The sequence below is a fragment of the Bos indicus genome, chromosome 11 (genome assembly GCF_029378745.1).
Source record: "Bos indicus isolate NIAB-ARS_2022 breed Sahiwal x Tharparkar chromosome 11, NIAB-ARS_B.indTharparkar_mat_pri_1.0, whole genome shotgun sequence".
Taxonomy (NCBI): domain Eukaryota; kingdom Metazoa; phylum Chordata; class Mammalia; order Artiodactyla; family Bovidae; genus Bos; species Bos indicus.
In genome coordinates, this window is record NC_091770.1 from 100,505,476 (window position 1) to 100,524,208 (window position 18,733).

At 56.6% G+C, this 18,733-nt stretch overlaps 1 protein-coding gene across 1 annotated transcript in view; it reads left to right on the top strand.

The window, feature by feature from the left end:
• ASS1 (argininosuccinate synthase 1) overlaps positions 1–18,733 on the top strand; it is a 52,118-nt gene that overhangs the window by 19,179 nt on the left and 14,206 nt on the right. The window contains exons 6-11 of the mRNA XM_019971023.2: positions 659–733; positions 3,913–3,983; positions 4,196–4,226; positions 9,238–9,328; positions 11,992–12,076; positions 12,585–12,649. Coding sequence (XP_019826582.2) covers positions 659–733; positions 3,913–3,983; positions 4,196–4,226; positions 9,238–9,328; positions 11,992–12,076; positions 12,585–12,649 — 418 coding nt within the window. The remainder of the gene's footprint in view (positions 1–658; positions 734–3,912; positions 3,984–4,195; positions 4,227–9,237; positions 9,329–11,991; positions 12,077–12,584; positions 12,650–18,733) is intronic.

An 18,733-nucleotide genomic window follows, 5' to 3' on the forward strand; every position in this document is an offset into this window, starting at 1 on the left:
CCGGCACCCCCAGCCTAGAAATCAAACCAGCTTCTCCATCTAGATGACACCTCCCCACCCCCAGTTGAGCAGAGGCCTGGCTGAGTCCAAGGCTGAGTGGGGGCTCTTCTTGGGGGACCTGTCCCTGACCATCCCCCCACCCCCAGGCTGGTAGGATGAGTTCTGTGCCTCCAATCAGGCTCCAATTCCCCTCCTTTCCCCGACCCAGAACAGCCCTAGGGGTGGGAGGGTGGCAGGAGGGGTGGGTCGGAGGATGTGCTTGAGCCCCTGGAAGGCCAGGCTGGGTGGCTTTAGTCACCAGGAGTGGGGGCGGTTCTGGACCTCTGGACAGGGGTGCATCAGGAAACCTGAGGCTTGTCTGGTTCAAACCCTCGTGTCTCAGTTGGGGAGACCGAGATCCAGAAGGATAGGGACCTGCCTGGGGACACCCAGCCATTCTGCCGTGGAACTCAAGCTTTCTCCCAAGCCACCTTCTGGGGTAGCAGGCCACGTCCTTCCCCTGCCCAATGGGGTCCCCTGCCCAAAGCCCTTCCCGTGGGCTACACAGACCCCCCACCCAGGTCACCGGTGGACCCTCAGGCCCCTTATCAGAGAGGTGGGCTCTGCAGCTTCAGCGCCTGGAGGAATCAGCAGGCCTGACTCCTTGTCTCGTGTCCAGGTCATCGCTCCCTGGAGGATGCCCGAGTTCTATAACCGCTTCCAGGGCCGCAACGATCTGATGGAGTATGCGAAGGTAAGGCCGGACTCCACCATCACCCCGGCCCTCGTCAACTGCCCCCCCAGGCACGTCCCTCCAAAGGCTCAAGGATGGGGCTGGTACCCACGCCTGGGGACCAAACCTCAGCCCTGGTGCCCTCCCCCAGCACCTATTCCCTGGGCCGGCCCCACAGAACTAACTGTGGTCCTCGCCAGGACTGAGCATCTCTCAGGTCACCCCGCCCCAGTCCACCCAGCGGGAGGGCACTGGTGCCCCTCCACTTCCCATTCAGATTGCCACCTCTGCAGTGTGTGTCACTCAGACGGGGCCTGTGAGCGAGGCTGTTCTCTGCCCCTAATTACCTGACTAATTGTCCCCGGTGCTTTCGCAGAAGCAGGTAAGTGCTCCGAGGGCCAGAAGCAGACAAAGACTTCTGCAGCACCAGCCCTTTTTGAAGTACAAGTTGCAATAAAACAGATTAGAAGTTTTGCATCAAGATCCTTAGCCACTCCCCAGGGTACCTTTCTTTTTAGCGACTCGATGGCAGCGCTTGACAAACAGCCTCAATCAATCAGACAGGGGAAAGCAACCTGGTGCACGCACCAGAAAATTGCTCGGGTTTTTAAATAGCAGTCGCTGGGGCTGGCTGTGAGCTCTTGCTGCAGCCAAGGTGCCGCGTGGCAGGGGACGCGGCGGGGACCCAGCCCTGCCCCTACTGCCAGCATCCCATTAAGACCTGGAGAGCTTGGAGGAAAGATCTCCTCGACCATCTGTTGTTTTATTATTAAAAGGGGAGTTTACAAGAGCAAGCCCATATGTTGCCAAACAAATTTTCAAATAGCAGAGCTATTAAGGGAACGGGGTTAGAGGCTTTCTTCCTCTCCTTGGTCTCCTTGAGGATATACAGAATCTGAAGCACGTTTTATCTTGAAGAATAATGAATCTGGAGCCCCGGCCCATCCCCGTTCTCACGCCAGCAGTCGTGGTTGGAGAAAGGGCTGACCCGTAACACTGTTCTTCGTTTCTGAGAAGCTCCCGAGCAGAAGCAGCTCCTGGGTTTTGCCAGAATTTCTGAAGTCATTGTTTGTCCCAAGGCTCTTGGCTCAGCTTCTGTCTCAAATAACCTTTTAAACAGGAAAGTTTGCCCTGGCGAGAGAGTCTGGGTCGCCACCACTGAGCCTCCCTCAGAGGCTGGTATCAGAATTGAGCTCTGAAAAATCTGACCACGTTCTAGAATGATGGCAGTGTCTCTGCACCCGGGAGTGACCGGAATAATTGAGCAGCAGCCAGACTGTCCAAAACTCAGAGCCACGCAGCTGCTTCAGCTGAGACAAAAATCAATGGGGCTTTGAAAAACCCCCGCTTTCGAGATCCGTTAAGTCGCCCAGGCCGCAAGGTGTTATAGGGAGACTCGTGGCAAACATGCATTTGTATCACTTTCCATCTCCCCCCACCCAAATCCATCATCCAACGCGAAGACCGCTCAGAATCACCCCATCCTTATCACTGTCACCGTAATTCTTTTAAAGCCAACACGCAAGGTCGGGTCCGGAAAGCGGGGCATCGTCTGTGTACACGCGAAAGGCGGTTTTGTTTTCTGTTGTCAGTTGCGTCCAGAGTTTCCGGGGCGTGGGTGTGTGTGTTGGCGGGGAGCTCCGGACAGAGAAGGGAGGGGAAACAAGCCTCTTTGGTTGAGGGCCTGTGTTTGGCATTCGTGTGTATCTCCCTGCCGAGGAAGGGCTGCCCGTCCTGTTCTTCTCTCCTTGCTCCAGCAGAGCCCCAGTGGGAGAGAGAAAAGGCCAGGGTGTTTCCAAACCACCCCGCAGAAGAAAGCCTCCAAGGAACCTGCCCACTGGCTTTCCCAGCCCCCTGCCCGGGGAGTCTCCTCTGCAGGGATTTCAGCCCAGTTGGCACAGACAGGGTCATGGTCCCCACACCGGGCCTCCTCTGCCTGGAGACAGCACAGGGCGATCACGTGGATTTGACTCTGGGCACCTCTGTGGGCGGCAAGCAGCCCCCGACATTGATCAGCCGCGAAGTGAAGTGCTCCACTCGCCCGTGTGGTCTCCACTGAAGAGGGTGCAGGTTTTTGAGTGGATGTGGGCTGTTGCTTTAAAAACAAAGTGTCATGGTAAAGCTGGAAAAATATCCAGAAGGTTTAACCTAATTTATTTTGAAATTTTAAGGTGGTGGTGAAGGAAACAGCAGGTCCCTGGAGGAAGCCTCTAGAATCTTAGTTGTGGGTATGAGCTGAGCCAGGGCAGAGAGCTGTCGGAAAGACGGGGTACTGCTAGTGGAGACAGGTGGGAGCCACCTGGGCGAGGTGCTGAAAAGGGGGGCCTAGGAGGCAGAGCGGAAGTCTTGCTAGTTTAGAGGGGCTGGGCTAGGCTGGCTTAACTGTCTTCTGTACTCGGTAAACCCGGGAGAAGCGAGCAGGATGGTATACTGTGTTGGATCCAACCAGGTGTCAGCCTGAGTGGCAAGGGACAGCTCAGGGAGCAAATATGTCTTTAATACAAAAGACCTTCAACGTGTCACCCACAGCCTTTCAGGCCCAGGGTCTCCAGGGGGTCTCCCCCTAAACAAAGAATTGGATCATTTGGGAAGCAAAGCGTCATCAGACGGAGGGTTACTCCTCTGCAGGGCTGCAGGGTGGTGTACGTGGTAACCACAGGCAGCAGGGGAGACGTGGGCCCAGGAAGTGCCCAGCCACACCCTGGGAACAAGTGTCCTGAACCAGAGGCTCTCGTGGGCACCTCTTGCTTCCTTGGGTGAGCATTAAGCACCCCCGTGGGTGCACGTGCCTTGGTTGAAATCCACAATGAAAGCTGGGTCCATTCCACCGCCCAGCTCATAGGGTGGCAGTCCACGGACGGTGCTGGGAGACCCTCAGCACCTGAAGTGTGGACTCAGAATCTTCTGGAAGAAACCTCCAAGGTCAGCATGCACTCCACAGCGTCTCAGACACTAGGTCTTAGAGTCTCTGCCTGGGCGTGTTCAGAAATGGGGCCATGACTCCCCAGGCCAGCCTGGGGTGGGGAGAAGGAGACGTGGGGGCAGGGGGCGGTCCAGGGTCTTGTTGGCCTGGGAGCCAGAGTTTGGGGGTGCCTTGACTTTGAAAGGAAACTGAGGCAAGCAGGTCTGACCCTCGTGTCCCTCAAGCTGCCTCGTGCCAACACTGTCTTACCTGTGTTGTCTTAACCTCTTATCTGCAGCAACATGGAATCCCTGTCCCAGTCACCCCCAAGAACCCGTGGAGCATGGACGAGAACCTGATGCATATCAGGTAAGACGGACCTGCCTGTCCACCGCTCTGCCAGGCCTCGGTGAGCACCCACCCGTCTGGGTCATGTTGGAGTGGTGACCCACCGACCTGTGGTCCCCACCCTCATGGACGGAGCCCAGCGACCTCAGGGAGGGCAGACCGCCTCTTGGTGTGTCCCTCTGCTCCTCCCACACTGACTCCCCTCCTCTGTCTTCCTTCTTTCTCCCCTGTAGCTACGAGGCTGGAATCCTGGAGAACCCCAAGGTAATCCCCCGTTCCCCCGAGCCCACTGTCTTTTGGTGGTGGCTGCTCCGTGCCGACGCGGTCTGGTGTGTTTGTAGCCTAATTTGAAATTTCACGGGGGGCCGAGCATGGGGCTGGGGCTGAGCCCTGCCTGTGTTCCCCGACCCTCCCCACTGGGCTCCCTGTCGCCTGCCCACTCCTCACTGCGTTTTTTCAGATCCTCCCCCCTCCCTGGCGCTCTTTTTTTTCTTAATTGCTGCCACGATGAATAGGGGAAGGAAATATTTCAGGGAACGGAGAGTGCGATTGTGAGACAATAAAGAAGCAATTAGGCAGATGAGACACTTGTGGGAGGGCCCAGTCTGTGCCCACCAGCTCTTGGGCTGCCTCGGCTGCTGCCACAGGGGGAGGTGGCACAGATCGGAGCCTCAGGACCCGTTTGTCTGGGCCTGGGCTTCGTACCCGCCAGCCCGCCCGCCTTGGTCCCGGGTCCCCAGCCTCCCCAGCTGCCTCCCGCTGGACCTCGGGGCCCTGTTTGAAGTTAAGGTTTTTCTCTCTTTTGGAGGGGTGGAGGGGTTCCTTTGTGTCTCCCCCTACCCACCGTGGGAGATGGGGGAGGCAGGATGAACTCTATCCTGGGAAGAAAGAAAAAAAAAAATCTCTTTGTCCCCCCAGGGATTGCCTCCACTCCCTGGCTGATTTGGGGGTGGGGTGGGCTGGGGGTGGGCAGGGGCCCTTGTGCAGCTGGGCCAGGGCGGGGGGGTGCTGGGGGGCACAGGATCTAGGAAGGCCAGCTGGAGAGGATGGTTTGGGCGAGGGTGGAGTGAGCCTGGTCCTGGGGAGAGCTCCCCGTGGGGACCGGGCCCTCTGGATGGGTGTTGGTGATAACCTAACCTGTACCAGGGGCTGTTTCTGGAACCAAGCCTGGGGTCTGTATTCTCCTCGGCTCTGAACCTCCTCATGTCCTGGGGGAAGAAACTGAGGCCCAGAGGAATGACCCGCCCTCCCGGCAGCCTCTGGTTCCCAATGGCCCGCACACCTCCCCTCCCCACCCGCTCGGCCCTCAGCCCAGCCGTGTCACTCAGCAGAGCCCACACCCTCGTCCCCTGGGGGCTGATGGCCCCACAAGGCCGCTGCCTGCTGGTCACAGGCTTTTCCAGTTCATGCTTGGCTGACCCCACGACACTCAGGCCAGCCACCCCTAATTAGCCAGTCAGTCAGCGCCCAGGGGGCTCGGGGAGGCTGAACAGAGCCCAGCGGCTCCTCTTGTGGCCTATGATGACGCTCTTACCTCACTGCAGGGTGCAGGTCCCTTCCCCTCTCAGGCCTCCTTTCTAATGAGGCCAGTGCATGGACAAGGAAGTGCTAGCCAGTGTATTTTTCAGGATTCTACCCACTAGTCAAGTGGGAAGGTGAGTGCATTCCCAGAGATCTGGGTCTGAATCTTGGCTTTGCTTCTATGGCTGTGCAACCTTGGGCAAGCTACCCAACATCTCTGAGCCTCTGGCTTCTTAAGCAAACAGCTGGACAAGGCAATACCTGCCTCCTGGGATGTGAAAGCCCTTGGCCTGTCCTGGCACAGGGCCCAAGGCCTCAGCCGTGGAACCAGGGGTCCCACTCTCCCTCCTCCGGCCGGCTAAGATTTTTTGGGGGAGGAAGGAGATGAGGTTCCCTCAGGAGTGGATGCTCTGCTCTGCCCTCCCAGGGGAAGTAGGGAGACCACACTCCTGCTGAGACGTGCAGGGCCAGGCCGAGGGACCCAGGGGCTGGCCCACTCCAGCTCCGCTTTCCCAGGCTGCCCTGCTGCAGGTGGCGGCCAGGGCAGCCCCTTGCCACCAGTAGGTCCCAGGGCCCCAGGTAGGTGCTACTCCCCACAGGGGAGGAACTCTGCACGCTGGGCAGCCCTGGCCCCCTCTGGAGGCACTGGGGAGACCGAGCTCAGGGAACCAGTGGCCCCCTCCCTCCCCAACCCCCCGCTCCAAAAAAAGCCTGAGACCTGCCGAGGGGAGGGTTTGAAGGCAGATGGTGGAGCCATTTTCTGCCTCCATGAGGGCTGATTGAAGGGCAATGAGGCAGCTAATGCGAAGAAAGATAGAAATTTACTTGCTTTAACTTCATACGGCCCACAGTGAAAGAGTTCATTCAGTCGCCGGCCCGCCATATCTGATGGATGAATAAACCATTTGCCGCATCGATCATGCCTCTACATCATGGTTTACTTCATGGGCCATTTGCTTCCAATTTCTCCTTCTCAGCCCTGTTTCATGCTTTCTTTCGCCCTCTCCCCATCCCCCCTCCCTCCCCACCAACTCTCTCTCTCCTTTTTTTTTCCTTCACTCTCTTCCCTCCCCCAACACCCCCACCCCCCCACAACCCAAGATGACATTGGAAGTGAGCCCTCCCGCTGGGATGGATAAATAGGTGGTATTGATACTCAGCAACAAACTATTTGTCATTTGAACTGGGCTTTTAGGAAGGCAGAGTAAAAAGAAGGCAGGCGTGAGCCACCACCTCGGAATGCAAAGCAAATGTCACTTTATTTCTATTTAGTTATTTTATTTAATCGGTGCTGTCAGGGTGTCCTGCTTCCCACTGCAAAGAGAGTGGGGATGCTGGACCCGCCTGGTCTTCCTACCTCCCCTCTCCTCCCGAACGCACTCTCATCCTGTCCCATTCTCGCGGTGTTCGCGGCCGGTTAAGTGCTCGCGGCCAGTGCGGCAGGAGAAAGTGACAAGCCCCAGGTCCGAGTCTGAAGACCCAGTGCGGGTGGAGGTGGGAGGCAGGCGAGTTCAGATGGAGGGGCTGGGGTCTCAGCCCTGGCAGGCAGCTCGGAGTTCAACCCGGGCTGGACAGTCAGCGAGGAGCCCCCGGCAGGTGGGGAAGGACCTGTGAAGTCCTGTTGGTCACCCAAAGGCCCCAAGCCCTGGTTTCACTTTGCCTTTTGGCCGAGGATAGCCCTGGTCCCAGGGAAGGTGGCGGTTGGTTAGGTCTGGGGAGCCGGGCACGTCTCTGACCGTATCCCTCGTGCTGTCTCTCATGGAGCGGGTGGGGGCGGGAAACAGCACTGGACGGGGGTTCTAGAGTCCTCAGTCTGACTCCCACACCAGGGGTGGGGGTGGGGGGTGGCCAGTGGCGGGGCGGCGTGATGGGGACAGGCGGCTTCTTTGGCCTTGGTTTTTCAACCTGGTCCATGGAGCCATCAGGCTGGAGGTCCTCAAGGAGGCCCCCCACCCCTCCTTGGGTCTGTCTTGGAGGTCTGTTCTGGGTCCCTGCTCCTGCCCGCTAAGGGGAAACGGGAAGGGATGGCAGCTGGCCTCGGAGGAGCTTTGAAGGCACGAGGGCTTTATTCCCAGTCCCATCTGAGCCCAGGAGTAAAGCTAGAAGGATCACTGTCCCTGTTTGCCCAGGACTGGGTGGTGGGGGGAGGGTCTCCGAGTTTGGAGCCAGGATGGTTGGTCATCCTAACCGCAGGGAGTGACCTCAGGGGTCCCGGTGGCCCCACCTCTCTGCCCCACCTGAGCAGCTCTTCTCCGAGGCAGGTGTCACCAGGAGGCTGTTCCAGTCATCCTGTCACCTGCAGGGCACCAGGCCCTAGTTGGCACCTTCTTGGATGACTTTCATGTCCAGTAAGAAATAGAAACTGTCTATGTATTTAAATTGTAAGGCAGTCAAAAGAAAGTGTTAGTCACTCAGTTGTGTCTGGTAGCCTGCCAGGCTCCTCCCTCTGTGGGATTCTCCAGGCAAGAGTACTAGAGTGGGTAGCCATTCCCTTCTCCATTGGATCTTCCCAGTTGAGGGATCAAACCTGGTTCTCCCACACTGCAGGCAGATTTATTGTCTGAGCCGCCAGGGAAGCCCAAGGCAGTCAAAAGCAGGTATCATTCCCCCTCCCCACCCATTTTACAGATGAGAAAACTGAGGCTCAAAGAGGCAAAGCAACTTGTCACAGCCTGACATCTCGACTCCCGGCTCTGGGGTGTTTTCCACCACTCTGAAATCTATCACATCACTGTTCAAGGCCTCATGGGTTTCCTGCCCTGGGCCATGTGGTCTCCGCCACCCCCACACAGCCTACGTCACAGCCCCAACAGTCCCTGTCCGCCTCTAGTTCTTCCTCAGGAGGTGGGGAAACAGTTCTTGACCTCACCCACCAGGGCTGCAGAAAACGCAAAGGGAACTGCAGATGCAAAGTGACATGGGAATGCTTGCAGGCTTTTGACAGCCAGGGATTGAAGGGACTGCACTTCCCAGGATGTCAGCAGGTGGACAACAGCTGGGCCCTGGGATGCCCACGGGACAGACTTGAGCAGTCAGGCCCAAGAGCCCCCCTGGCCTCATCATGGCAAGGGTCCAAGCCGCAGCCTGCAGGGGTGGGGGTGGGGCGGGGACCTAGGGAGTTCCAGGCAGCCAGCCGCCCCTCCACCACCGCATCGAGTCGAGAAAGAGGCCCAATTTCCAACACGCCCAAGAAAAAATATACATAAAGGTTGATGTGTTTTCAAATGGGTTTTTGCTTCACTCTTCTCTTTTCTCCCTGTGTGTATTAACCTCGGGGACCCCAGGGACGGCTCTCCTTGCCGGAGCACCTGCTGGGGTCAGGCACAGTCATTAGCTTTGCGGTCAGTGCAGAATAAACCCCAATTCCCGGTGCCGAGGAGAGAGAGAGAGAGCGCGGGTGTGCCCACGCCCGCTCCCGGGAAGCCCACCTAGTGCCTCACTCCCCCAAAGTCACGCTTTTCCTGCCTGACTGGCTCCTCCTGCTATTCCACCTCCAGCTGTGGGGGCGTCGAAGAAAAAGATGAGATCAAGTTGAGGGGAAAAATTGTCTGATTTCTCGAGCCCTTTGTTTCCCAGGCCCCTGGCAAGTGGGGCTGGCTCCAGGTAGGGGGGCTGGGAGGCCGGCCTGCTGGCTGGACTGGCCAGCCGATGGCAAGTGCCAGCAGGACCCTGGCTCTGGAGAGGGCTGCAAGAGACTGACCTGGCACAGCTCGGCTCAGACACACTGTCCTCCAACCTCTTTCTGTCTTATCAGAACCAAGCGCCTCCAGGCCTCTACACAAAGACCCAGGACCCGGCCAAAGCCCCCAACAGCCCGGACATGCTCGAGATCGAGTTCAAGAAAGGTAGGTGCCTGCCCAGTCAGGACTCCACGTAGTGGACTTTTGGGGCCCTGGCTCCTTGCCCCTCCTTGCCTGGGAGCCCCCTGGGCATGAGCCTTCTGTATTCCTCCTGTGTTTCCCGGAAGCCAGGCTTCAGATGGGGTCTTCAAATGTTCCCAGCTACCCCCTCCCCGGATGGCATGATCCATGGAAGCCTTCAGATTTGGGAGGAAAACACCCCAGCGGCTGTCCTCTGGTGGGTGGACACCAGGTCTGGAGGAAGCATTCTGGCGAAGTCACTCCACTTTTCTGGGCCTCAGTTTCCTCATCTGTAAACTGGGAATAAAAGCACTCGTTGCCTTGTGTTTTCACGGTACAGAGTGAGATCTGGATGGGGTGTATCTGGTGCAGGAGTGGTCACCAAGGAGGTGCTCACCCAGTAGGACAGCCAGCCTTGGGGGTCCCCTCTGACCCCACAGCTACTCCTAAGCTAGCTGCCTGGTGCATCTCCCTACCTCCCCACCCTGGGTTCAAAGCTGCTGCCACACTCGCTTGTGTTCTGATTTCCTCCTCATCTTCTCTGCAACCAACATGAATGTTTGCTGGCCTGGCCTGAGAGCCCGGCCTTGAGCCTGGCATGAGAGACACCCTCCCCACCCCCACCTTGCCTTGGAAGACAGAGGGGAAGGCAAGACATGCTGGGTAATGGAAGGAGCAGGACCTGCTTCAGGGTGAGGGCTCAGGATGTCCAAGGAGAGGACTTTTCCAGGAGGCTGCAGAAATCGGAGAGACTTCCTGGAGGAAGTGGCGCTGGGCAGGAGCTGGAGGAGCCAAGAAGGGGGCGACTCCAGGCAGGGAGGCTGGTCCTTCCAGCCACAGGCAGGGATGGGGCCGAAGGAGAGGGACTCAGAGACAGATCCCAGCTCCCCCCTGCTAGTGTGACCTTGGGTCTCAGGCTTGTTCACCTGTAAAACAGGCCACAGAAATGATGCTCATAGGTGCTTGAGCATGGTGGTACTTTAATCATTGGCCTCCTGGCCTTTCTCAAGGGCCTGGCTGCGCCAATGGGCGTTTTCATCGTTCTGGCCCCACCTCTGCCATCAGTTCAGACACTTGAGTGTCAGGCCCCCTGGGGACCAAAAGCCCTTAAAGTCTAAGGCCCTTAAGGTCAGCTGGAGCACTGAGTCCGTCTTATGCCCACCCTCTGTGACCCAGGGCCGTGCGGATGTGGGGCCTCTGAGCATCATCTCTGAGAAGATGAGGGGTACACCCAGGCCGCACCCCACCCCTCACAGATCCCCTGGAGCCGGGGAGAGCGGTGAGGGTGGGAGGTAAGCCGGAGGCCACAGACGGTCCTGCACGCTGGACACCAGCTCTGGGCCCCTTTTCCTCTAGGAATAGATAGGCCAGCCCCAAGGGCTGAGCCCGAGAAGAAACGTGATCCATTTTAATGATTTGGGGACTGTCTAGAAAAAAAAAAGTAGACGGAGGAACCCTCCCTGACGACTCCCCATTCACTCTCTAGTTAATTTATTTGAAGTTTTAATCTAATTATTAACTATTTTAAAGGCTAAGAGGCTTTCTCCGGCGGCGGCAGCAGCAATGTCTGCTCGTCTCTGGGGGCAGGCCTCATCCAAGGCCCTGCAAGGACGACAATAGGACCGGAGGGAGAGAATTGAGAGGGGAGAGGCGGGTGGGGGCGGGGCGGTGGGCAGAGGGGCTTAAGGTTCATTATTGGGCAGACTTACATTTAATAGCAATTTACAACCAAGTTATAAAACCCCTGGAAATGGGGGTTAAGAATGGCCAGGCTGACAGCCCCTGAGCGAAGCCCCTCCAAGCGGCGCCCGGCTAATAAAGACTCGAAAGCCGCTATTGAGGCCTGATTGGCATCCGATCGCTGGCTCCATGGTAATGAGCTGGGCAGATGGGTGGGAGATTAGCCGCCAACTTTGAACAGCTTTTCTTTGTCACTGTTACAGCTCTCTTGTTAGGCCGCTAATACATTTATTGCTCATTTCACACTGCTCGAGAAAGTGCCCCTTGCTATTCAAAGTCAACCCCGAACCCACCCACCGCCCCCCTCCCGCCACCCCCTTGACTTCCCTCCCGAGCGGTCACCTTCCTCCTGCCGCCCCAGACCCGACTTCTCAGAATTCACGGGCGCCTCCAAAAGCTCGCCGGCTGAAACAGGCATCTTCTCACCCCGATCTGGGGTGCGGGGTCGGGGCGTGGGGGTCTGCCTGACAGACGCGGCAGGGGGCCGTGTGTGTGTGTGTGTGTGTGTGTGTGTGTGAGTTCAGCCACACCTCGGCCAGGCGGGCCCCCCGGTAACTGGTGGGACAGAAGGTCCTCCATCGTAAGACAATGGCGGAGCGTGAAATTCAATTAGTTCAGGGCCTGGTTCCAATTTCACAGCCCCTAAATGCAAAAGGGGCAGAGAGAATGGGAAGGGTGGGGGAGAGCGTTTTTATTGCATTTTCCCTTTCATTCTGGGGGGCTTTCTCGCCCCTTCTCTCTCCCCAGCAGGCCTCAACCTGCACTGGGCTTCTCAAGGAGTCATTTGGAGTCCATATCTGTCACATCCATTTAAGGCGTTGCGGGCGGAGGGGGAGGGTGGAGTGGCAGCCACAGACTCCTCCGCTGAGCTCCGACCATGGGCCCCCTGCCCTCTCCTCTTGCCCTAGGGGTCCCCGTGAAGGTGACCAACGTCGGGGATGGCACCACCCACAGCACAGCCTTGGAGCTTTTCCTGTACCTGAATGAAGTCGCGTGAGTGTCTGCTGGGAACACACTGGCCAGCCCCTGCTTGGACCGCTGTGGCTGGTGGCCCCGGCCCGAGCCTTAGGGGCCGAGGAGGACAGGCCCGCGTCCTGCAGTCAGCCCTGGCACCAGCCCTATAGGCGTAGGGCCCTTTGCTTCTGTACAAGAGTCCCGGTGGCCCTGGGCCTTAGAAGGGAACAACCCCAGAGCATCTTCTGCCCCCGGGGATGGTCCAGTTGAGCCTTTCCAGGTCTCAGCTGGGTTGGGGACCAGGCTAGAAGGACAGCTGAGCAGTGGGGAAGGCTGGGTGCCACGCCAGGCCAGGCCCAGGTGGGGGTGACGGAAGTTGCACACTGAGCTCGCTGTGCGTCCCAGGCAATCCCTTCCCTCCTTGGGCCTCAGTTGCCCCACCTGTACAATGGGTGGTTGGACAACTCACCCGGCTCAGATGTCCTCTGAGTCTTGAATCCTGACGCCCTGCACATGGCCCCCAGTGACCAGATGGTTCTTCTCACAGTGGCAAGCACGGCGTGGGCCGCATCGACATCGTGGAAAACCGCTTCATCGGGATGAAGTCCCGGGGTAAGTCTGGTCGCCACCCCTGGGGGCATGGCTCGGCTCCCAGAGGCCCCTGACACCCACCATCATGTTCCAGCGTTGCTACTCCCAGGCTGACTTTGGGCAAGTCCTTTCACCCTGCCAGACAGTTTCCCTTATGTGAAGTGGGGATGAGGAACACTTGGCCACTGATTTCTGATGGCATCAGGAGAAGAGCTGTCCCCAGAGCAGGGAGAGGTACAGAGGAGAGAGGAGGCGGGCCCAGGGCCCGGAGGTCAGGCACTCCAATGCCCTGGGCGGCGGGTCAGCCAGGCTTAGAGGCAGGCCACGTAGGGCCGATTTCGTGGTCATTAAGGTGACATTGAGGAGGCCAGAGGGCCCGGCAGGGTGGGAATCTCGCCAGGGGTGGGCGCTATGAGCCAGTCAGGGCCTGAGGGCCTGTCTCATGACATGAGCATGACATGGTCGTTGTTCGGTCGCTAAGTTGTGTCTGGCTCTTTGCAACCCCATGGACTGCAGCACACCAGGTTTCTCTGTCCTTCACCATCTCCCAGAGCTTGCTCAAACTCATGTCTGTTGAGTTGATGATGCCATCCAACCATCTCATCCTCTGTTGCCGCCTTCTCCTCCTGCCTTCAGTCTTTCCCAGCATCAGGGTCTTTCCCAGTGGGTGGATTCTTCACATCAGGTGGCCAAAGTACTGGAGCTTCAGCTTCAGCATCAGTCCTTCCAATGTATATTCAGAGTTGATTTCCTTTAGGACTGGACTTTTTGCATGATGCTGGGGTGGGGCTCTGCCTTGGTGCTGAGTGGCTGCCCGGCCCATATCCACCTCTGGCTGGGCCTGGAAGGAGGTGAGGCTGGTCCCCAAGCAGGTGCAGAGCCCATGGTTCCCTCTCGGTCCCTCATCGGGTCGTCTCGACTGCACCCAACCCCCATCCCGTTTGAGGAGATCTCATGTCCCCCGTGATGAAGTGATGTGCGTGCTTCTGACTTCCATGAGGGAGGGGCAAGCCAGCCGTTAAGAGTACCGGTGGTGGGATTAAGGTCCCTTGTGTGAGCAGGTGTTCAGCTCGCTTTGCTAAGGTCAATTTAAAAAGACGGCACAGCTAAAGAAAACCAGGCCAAGGTCATGGCTCTTTGTCCCTCGGGATGTTTTTCACTGAGACTCTAAAATCCAAAGAGAACTGATGGCAGATTTCAGGTCAGGGCATTGGTCCTTGAGGCAGGATGCCAGGGCTCTCACATGGAGTTCAGGTTCACAGCTCCTGGCTGATGACCTTGGACTTGGTAGCTCAGTTTCTGCAGGTGCAATGTGGCAGGCGTTGGAACAGGAGTTGGATCATTCTGGTTCTGACCTGTTTGAATTTATCTCAAAAGGGGAAGAAGGAAGCAACGTGGCTTTGCCTCCTGTGTGTGTTTTTTTTCCCTCCTTGACAAGACTATTACTGTGAAAAACAACCTAATTGAAAGTCTCAGAAGACCTTGTGGAGAACAATATTACTAATTAGCTGCTCCCTTGTACCCTCTCTTACCTTTGTGTCTTACCTATACCAACATCTGATTAAACGTCCTTTTGTCTCACTTTGCCCTTGGGAGGCAGCACAACGCAAATTATCTGAGGCAGACTCCGGAGGGACCTCGGCGAGCCAGAGCCCAGCGCCCTTGCTTTATAGGCGGGGAAACCAAGGCTCAAAATCACAGCCACGTTGGTGGTAGGATCAGGACTAATGTCGAGTCCCAGAGAGGCATGGGGTGGAGGGCTGAGGGCTTGAACTCTGCACTGGGGTAGATCCGGGTTCTAGCCCATGTATGTTAGCAGGAACTGGCCCAGTGGAAGAGCTTCTTGAATGCAGCAGTCCCATAGGGATGCTGAAAGGGTCAAGGCGGCCTTTGCCCTCTGGGAACTGTCCAGTCTGCACCACGATCGTGTCCCTTCTCTGTCCAAGGCAGGCATCACTGATTGTGGATGTAAATCAACAGTGCTGACGATGGACAGATCGCCTGAGATCACTCTGTGAAATGGCACCCAAGTGGACTGGACTATTCTGGGAACGCATCCTGAAAGAGGTGGCAGAAGGATAGACTTTACCTGGTAGAAGAAGGTGGGATAGAAAGGAGTGGGAGCCTTCCAGTGTGAGTGGCAGGAGCAGCCCCAAGTGGCCAGATGGGTGGTGGTTTAGGTGTGAGGCTGGCCGGCCTCCTGGAGGCCTGGCAGAGGCGCATGGAAGGGCGGGTGTCAGGGGCCAGGCTTGGGCACCAGACTCGACTGCCTGCCTTGGCTCCATCACCCTTCGGAAAGCAACGTAGCCTCTTCAGAGAGGCTTCATCCATGAAATGGGTTGTTGGGCAGATTGAACACCTCTGTGTTGACCTATAGTGGGTGCCGTGCCTGGAGGTAGGCTTCCTACCTGTTCCCAGATTGAACTTTGAAGGTTGGAGCCATGAGGTTAGCGCTCAGTTCCAACTCCCTTGCTTCTTACCATCCACCTGAGGTGAAGATTCCTGGAGCATAGCCCTCACTCTGCGCAAGCACTGCGTGTGCACCTTTGAGGGGCTTTCTCTAAAAGCATAGCATTTAGCCTGAGAGTTGCTTGCTGTGTATCCTCAGACAAGTTGCTTTCCGGCTCTGCAACTCCCACCGGCAAAGGTGGGCATGCTAGAGGATCTCACCTTCTCTCTCTCTGCAAGTTCTACCTTGCCTGTTTTCTGACTTGGGGAGTGAGAAAAGAAAGTTGCTTCTTAATTTTAGGGGGAGGTCTTGTTTTTTATTTCTCCACTCCCAATAAGTCACTGTGAGAAAGAAAGAGGGGCAATAGAGGAAGACATCGTCGGTTCGCCCACGAGACTTTTATTAGGTCTACGGTCAGGGGAAAAGCTGTTAATTGTCAATTATATGGAGGGCAGAGCAGGAAGGTGCTATTGTTCGTAGGTTGATGTACAAGGGGGAAATGTCATTTGTATTGATTTTACAAAGTTTAGAGTTGAAATTGGTTAAAGGCTTTTTTTTTTTTTTTTGCCGGGTTGGGGGAGGGTGGGTGGGTAGGAAGCTGGCAGTGCTAATGTATCAGGTCTGGGGTGGCCAGGTTAGTGGCACTTGGGGCCATGGGGTCAGCAGGCCGGGGGCTGGGGAAGCCGCAGATGGAGTAGCTTTCGCTGTATTGTGGCTGTTCACATCGTCATTATCACATTATCTTTTTAACTCTGGAGGGGGGCTAATTAAGTGAAGTAAATGAAATCAGTGGGGAGGAGAAGGGGGGCGAGGCAGGCAGGAGGGAAGCTGAGAAGGAGCTGGCGCTGGTTCGTCCCTCACCTTCTCCCCCCAGCCCGGCCCCATGGGTCTCGCCTCTGCCGCTTCCCTCGGTGACTCCCTCCGCACTCGCCTCCTCACCTGCCTTCTGTTCTCCCCTCCACTCCTCCCTTCCACTCTCTTCCATCTTCCTCACTCCTTCCCATCTCTCTCGCATCCTCCCCTCCTCTCTCACTTCCTCCTTACTCCATCACTTTCTGGCGAAGAAAGACTTACGAGTTGCCGCCCGCCTCTCCAGACCTCCCAGAGTCTCCGCTCAGACTGAACATTCCAGATTGGAGGGAGACTTGTGAGGCAAAGGTGTTCGCATTCCCAGAAGCCCGGAGTGGCCAGCATCAGAGGCCCACCCTGATTCCCAGGGTAGGGCCCGCGGGGCACCGTGAGCATAGAGGAAGGCTAGCAACCCACAGGGACTTGCCTCCCCATCACCATGGCAACTGCCTCTCTTCTTGGCCATGGGATCTAAGTGGGGAGCTCTTGGGCTCCAGCCCAGCTCCCCTCCCCTGGCCTTTCTGAATCCCTTCCTCTGGACACTGCTTACCCAAACGACCAGAGGCAGTGGTCCAGGTGCCTTAACCTCCACCTCTGCCCTCCCACCGCCCCCCACCCGAACCTCCGACCGAGTTGGCCGATCCCACTCAGTTCTGCCAAATTGCTCAATTTCTGGGCTAACCTGGCAGCCTCGGGAAAACAGATGAGAAAAATTTAAGCGGCTGCAGCTGTTTTGGTTCCCACCTCTTCCTCCTCGGTCCACTCTCCCCCCACCCCGGCCGCCCCCCAGCTCCTCGCCCTTCTTCCCCACCCGCTCCTCGGCAGTAATTATGGTGTGATTGAAGCCGCTCCGCAGAGAACCGCTGACACCTCTGTCTTTTTCCTGTAAACACGGGGAGATGAAAATAGACACTTGAATCCGCTGTGCGTGTCACTCGGAAGATGTCTGTTGTCTCTTCCCCAGCGACACCGAGACTCAGCTGTCATTTCCTCCTTCTTTTTGCGCAGTGGTTTGTATGCCGACTGTCAAAAGCCCCAAATCCATAGTCTTTAAGCATCAGGATTCTGTCACTGGGTTTTTTTTTTTAAGTCATTTTTTTCCCCAGAAGAAATACACAGAAATCATCTGTACCCCCTACCCCTGTGGAGAGGAGAAGGAAAGCTTTAAGACACACACACACACACACACGCACACACGACAACAGCAACCTGCAAACAAGCTTTTTGATCAGTCACAATTAACTTTAACACCTTCTAAGGCAAGGAACGGGAATATTAATTGTGCTGGTGTGTTTCACGGCTGCGGCTTCTCTTCTCGCCTATGACTCCTCCCGCAGCGCCCTCGGAGGGCTGACGGTCGTGTGGCTGGTCCTGAGGGCTCAGCGGTGGGTGACTGTCCACCAGACACTCTCTGTTCTTTTCCTGGGGACAGCTCTGATGGCGCAGTTTGGGGGTGGTGGTGGGGGACAGGGGCTTCCCAGGTGACTCAGTGGTAAAGAACTGGTCTCCAATGCAGGAGATGCGGGTTCAATCCCCAGGCTGGGAAGACACCCCCCCCCACCCCCCGGAGAAGGAAACAGCAACCCACTCCAGTATTCTTGCCTGGAGAATCCCATGGACAGAGGAGGCTGGCGGGCTACAGTCCATGGTGTCACAAAGAGTCAGACACGACTGAGTGACTAAATAACAACGGGGGTCGAGGGCTAGGACAAGTCATAGCTCTTCCTTGATGGAAAGCATGGATGTCCTCTCACCCTGCCAGCGACTGGTCCTGTTTCGTCTCTGGACTGTGGGGAGGTGATGCTAGGGAGCTGGCTACAGCGTTCCAGAAATGAAACCGCATGCGCACCAGGGCCATTGTGTCTGGGTGCTCACCTTCAGGCGCGTCTCAGTGGGACTTAGGCAAAAGAGCAGTCGACACTTGCCACCTTCTCCTCTTACAGGCAGGTTGCCTAGGCCACAGAGGGGGCTGAGGCAGCCCGAGGTCACACAGCAGAAGTGACTTGCGCTGAACAACTGTAAAGGTATAAGTTGAGAGGGACTTCTGGGCCGCACTCCTGATCTACGAATACAGCTTGGACTCAGCTGGCCGGGTGTGGACAGGAGAGCAAGGAGGCAGCTGGGTTCCCCAGGGGCTAAAGATGAGGGCAGCTCCTGCCCTTGGCCTGCCGTTGTGACTGTGTGTGTAAGAACGGGCTTTGAAAGTTTCTGGGTTTTTCCAAAATGTGGCAAAAGTAACAATCAGGAAGAATTAGAAGGCCCATTTCTAGTCCAGTAAATACTGAGTTCCTAGTATGTAGAGTTCAGTTCTGACTCTTTGGGACCTGATTGACTCTTTGGGACCCCACGGACTATAGCCCACCAGGCTCCTCTGTCCATGGTATTTCCCAGGCAAGGATGCTGGGGTGGGTTGCCATTTCCTCCTCCAGGGGATCAGCCCTACCCAGGGATCGAACCTGTGTCTCTTACGTCTCCTGCATTGTCAGGCAGATTCTTTACCCCTGAGCCACCTGGGAAGCCCGGTATATAGTAAATATATATTGAGTTGCTAGATATATATATTGAGTTGCTAGAATGAGAAGACAAATAAGGCTTTGCCATTATCTTGCTGTTGGTGACTCTTGGTGATAAAGTTTCTAGAAAAACTGAAAGCTTGCCCCTTTTACCTTGTGGTTATTTCTGTCTTTTTTTATTTTTTTTTGGAAGTAGATGTTTCCAAAAACTCTGCAGCCCTCTAACATTGTAAACAGACTGCTGTAAACATCAGGCCTTTCTCAGTGGCCTGGGGTCATCGGAAGCCACTTGTT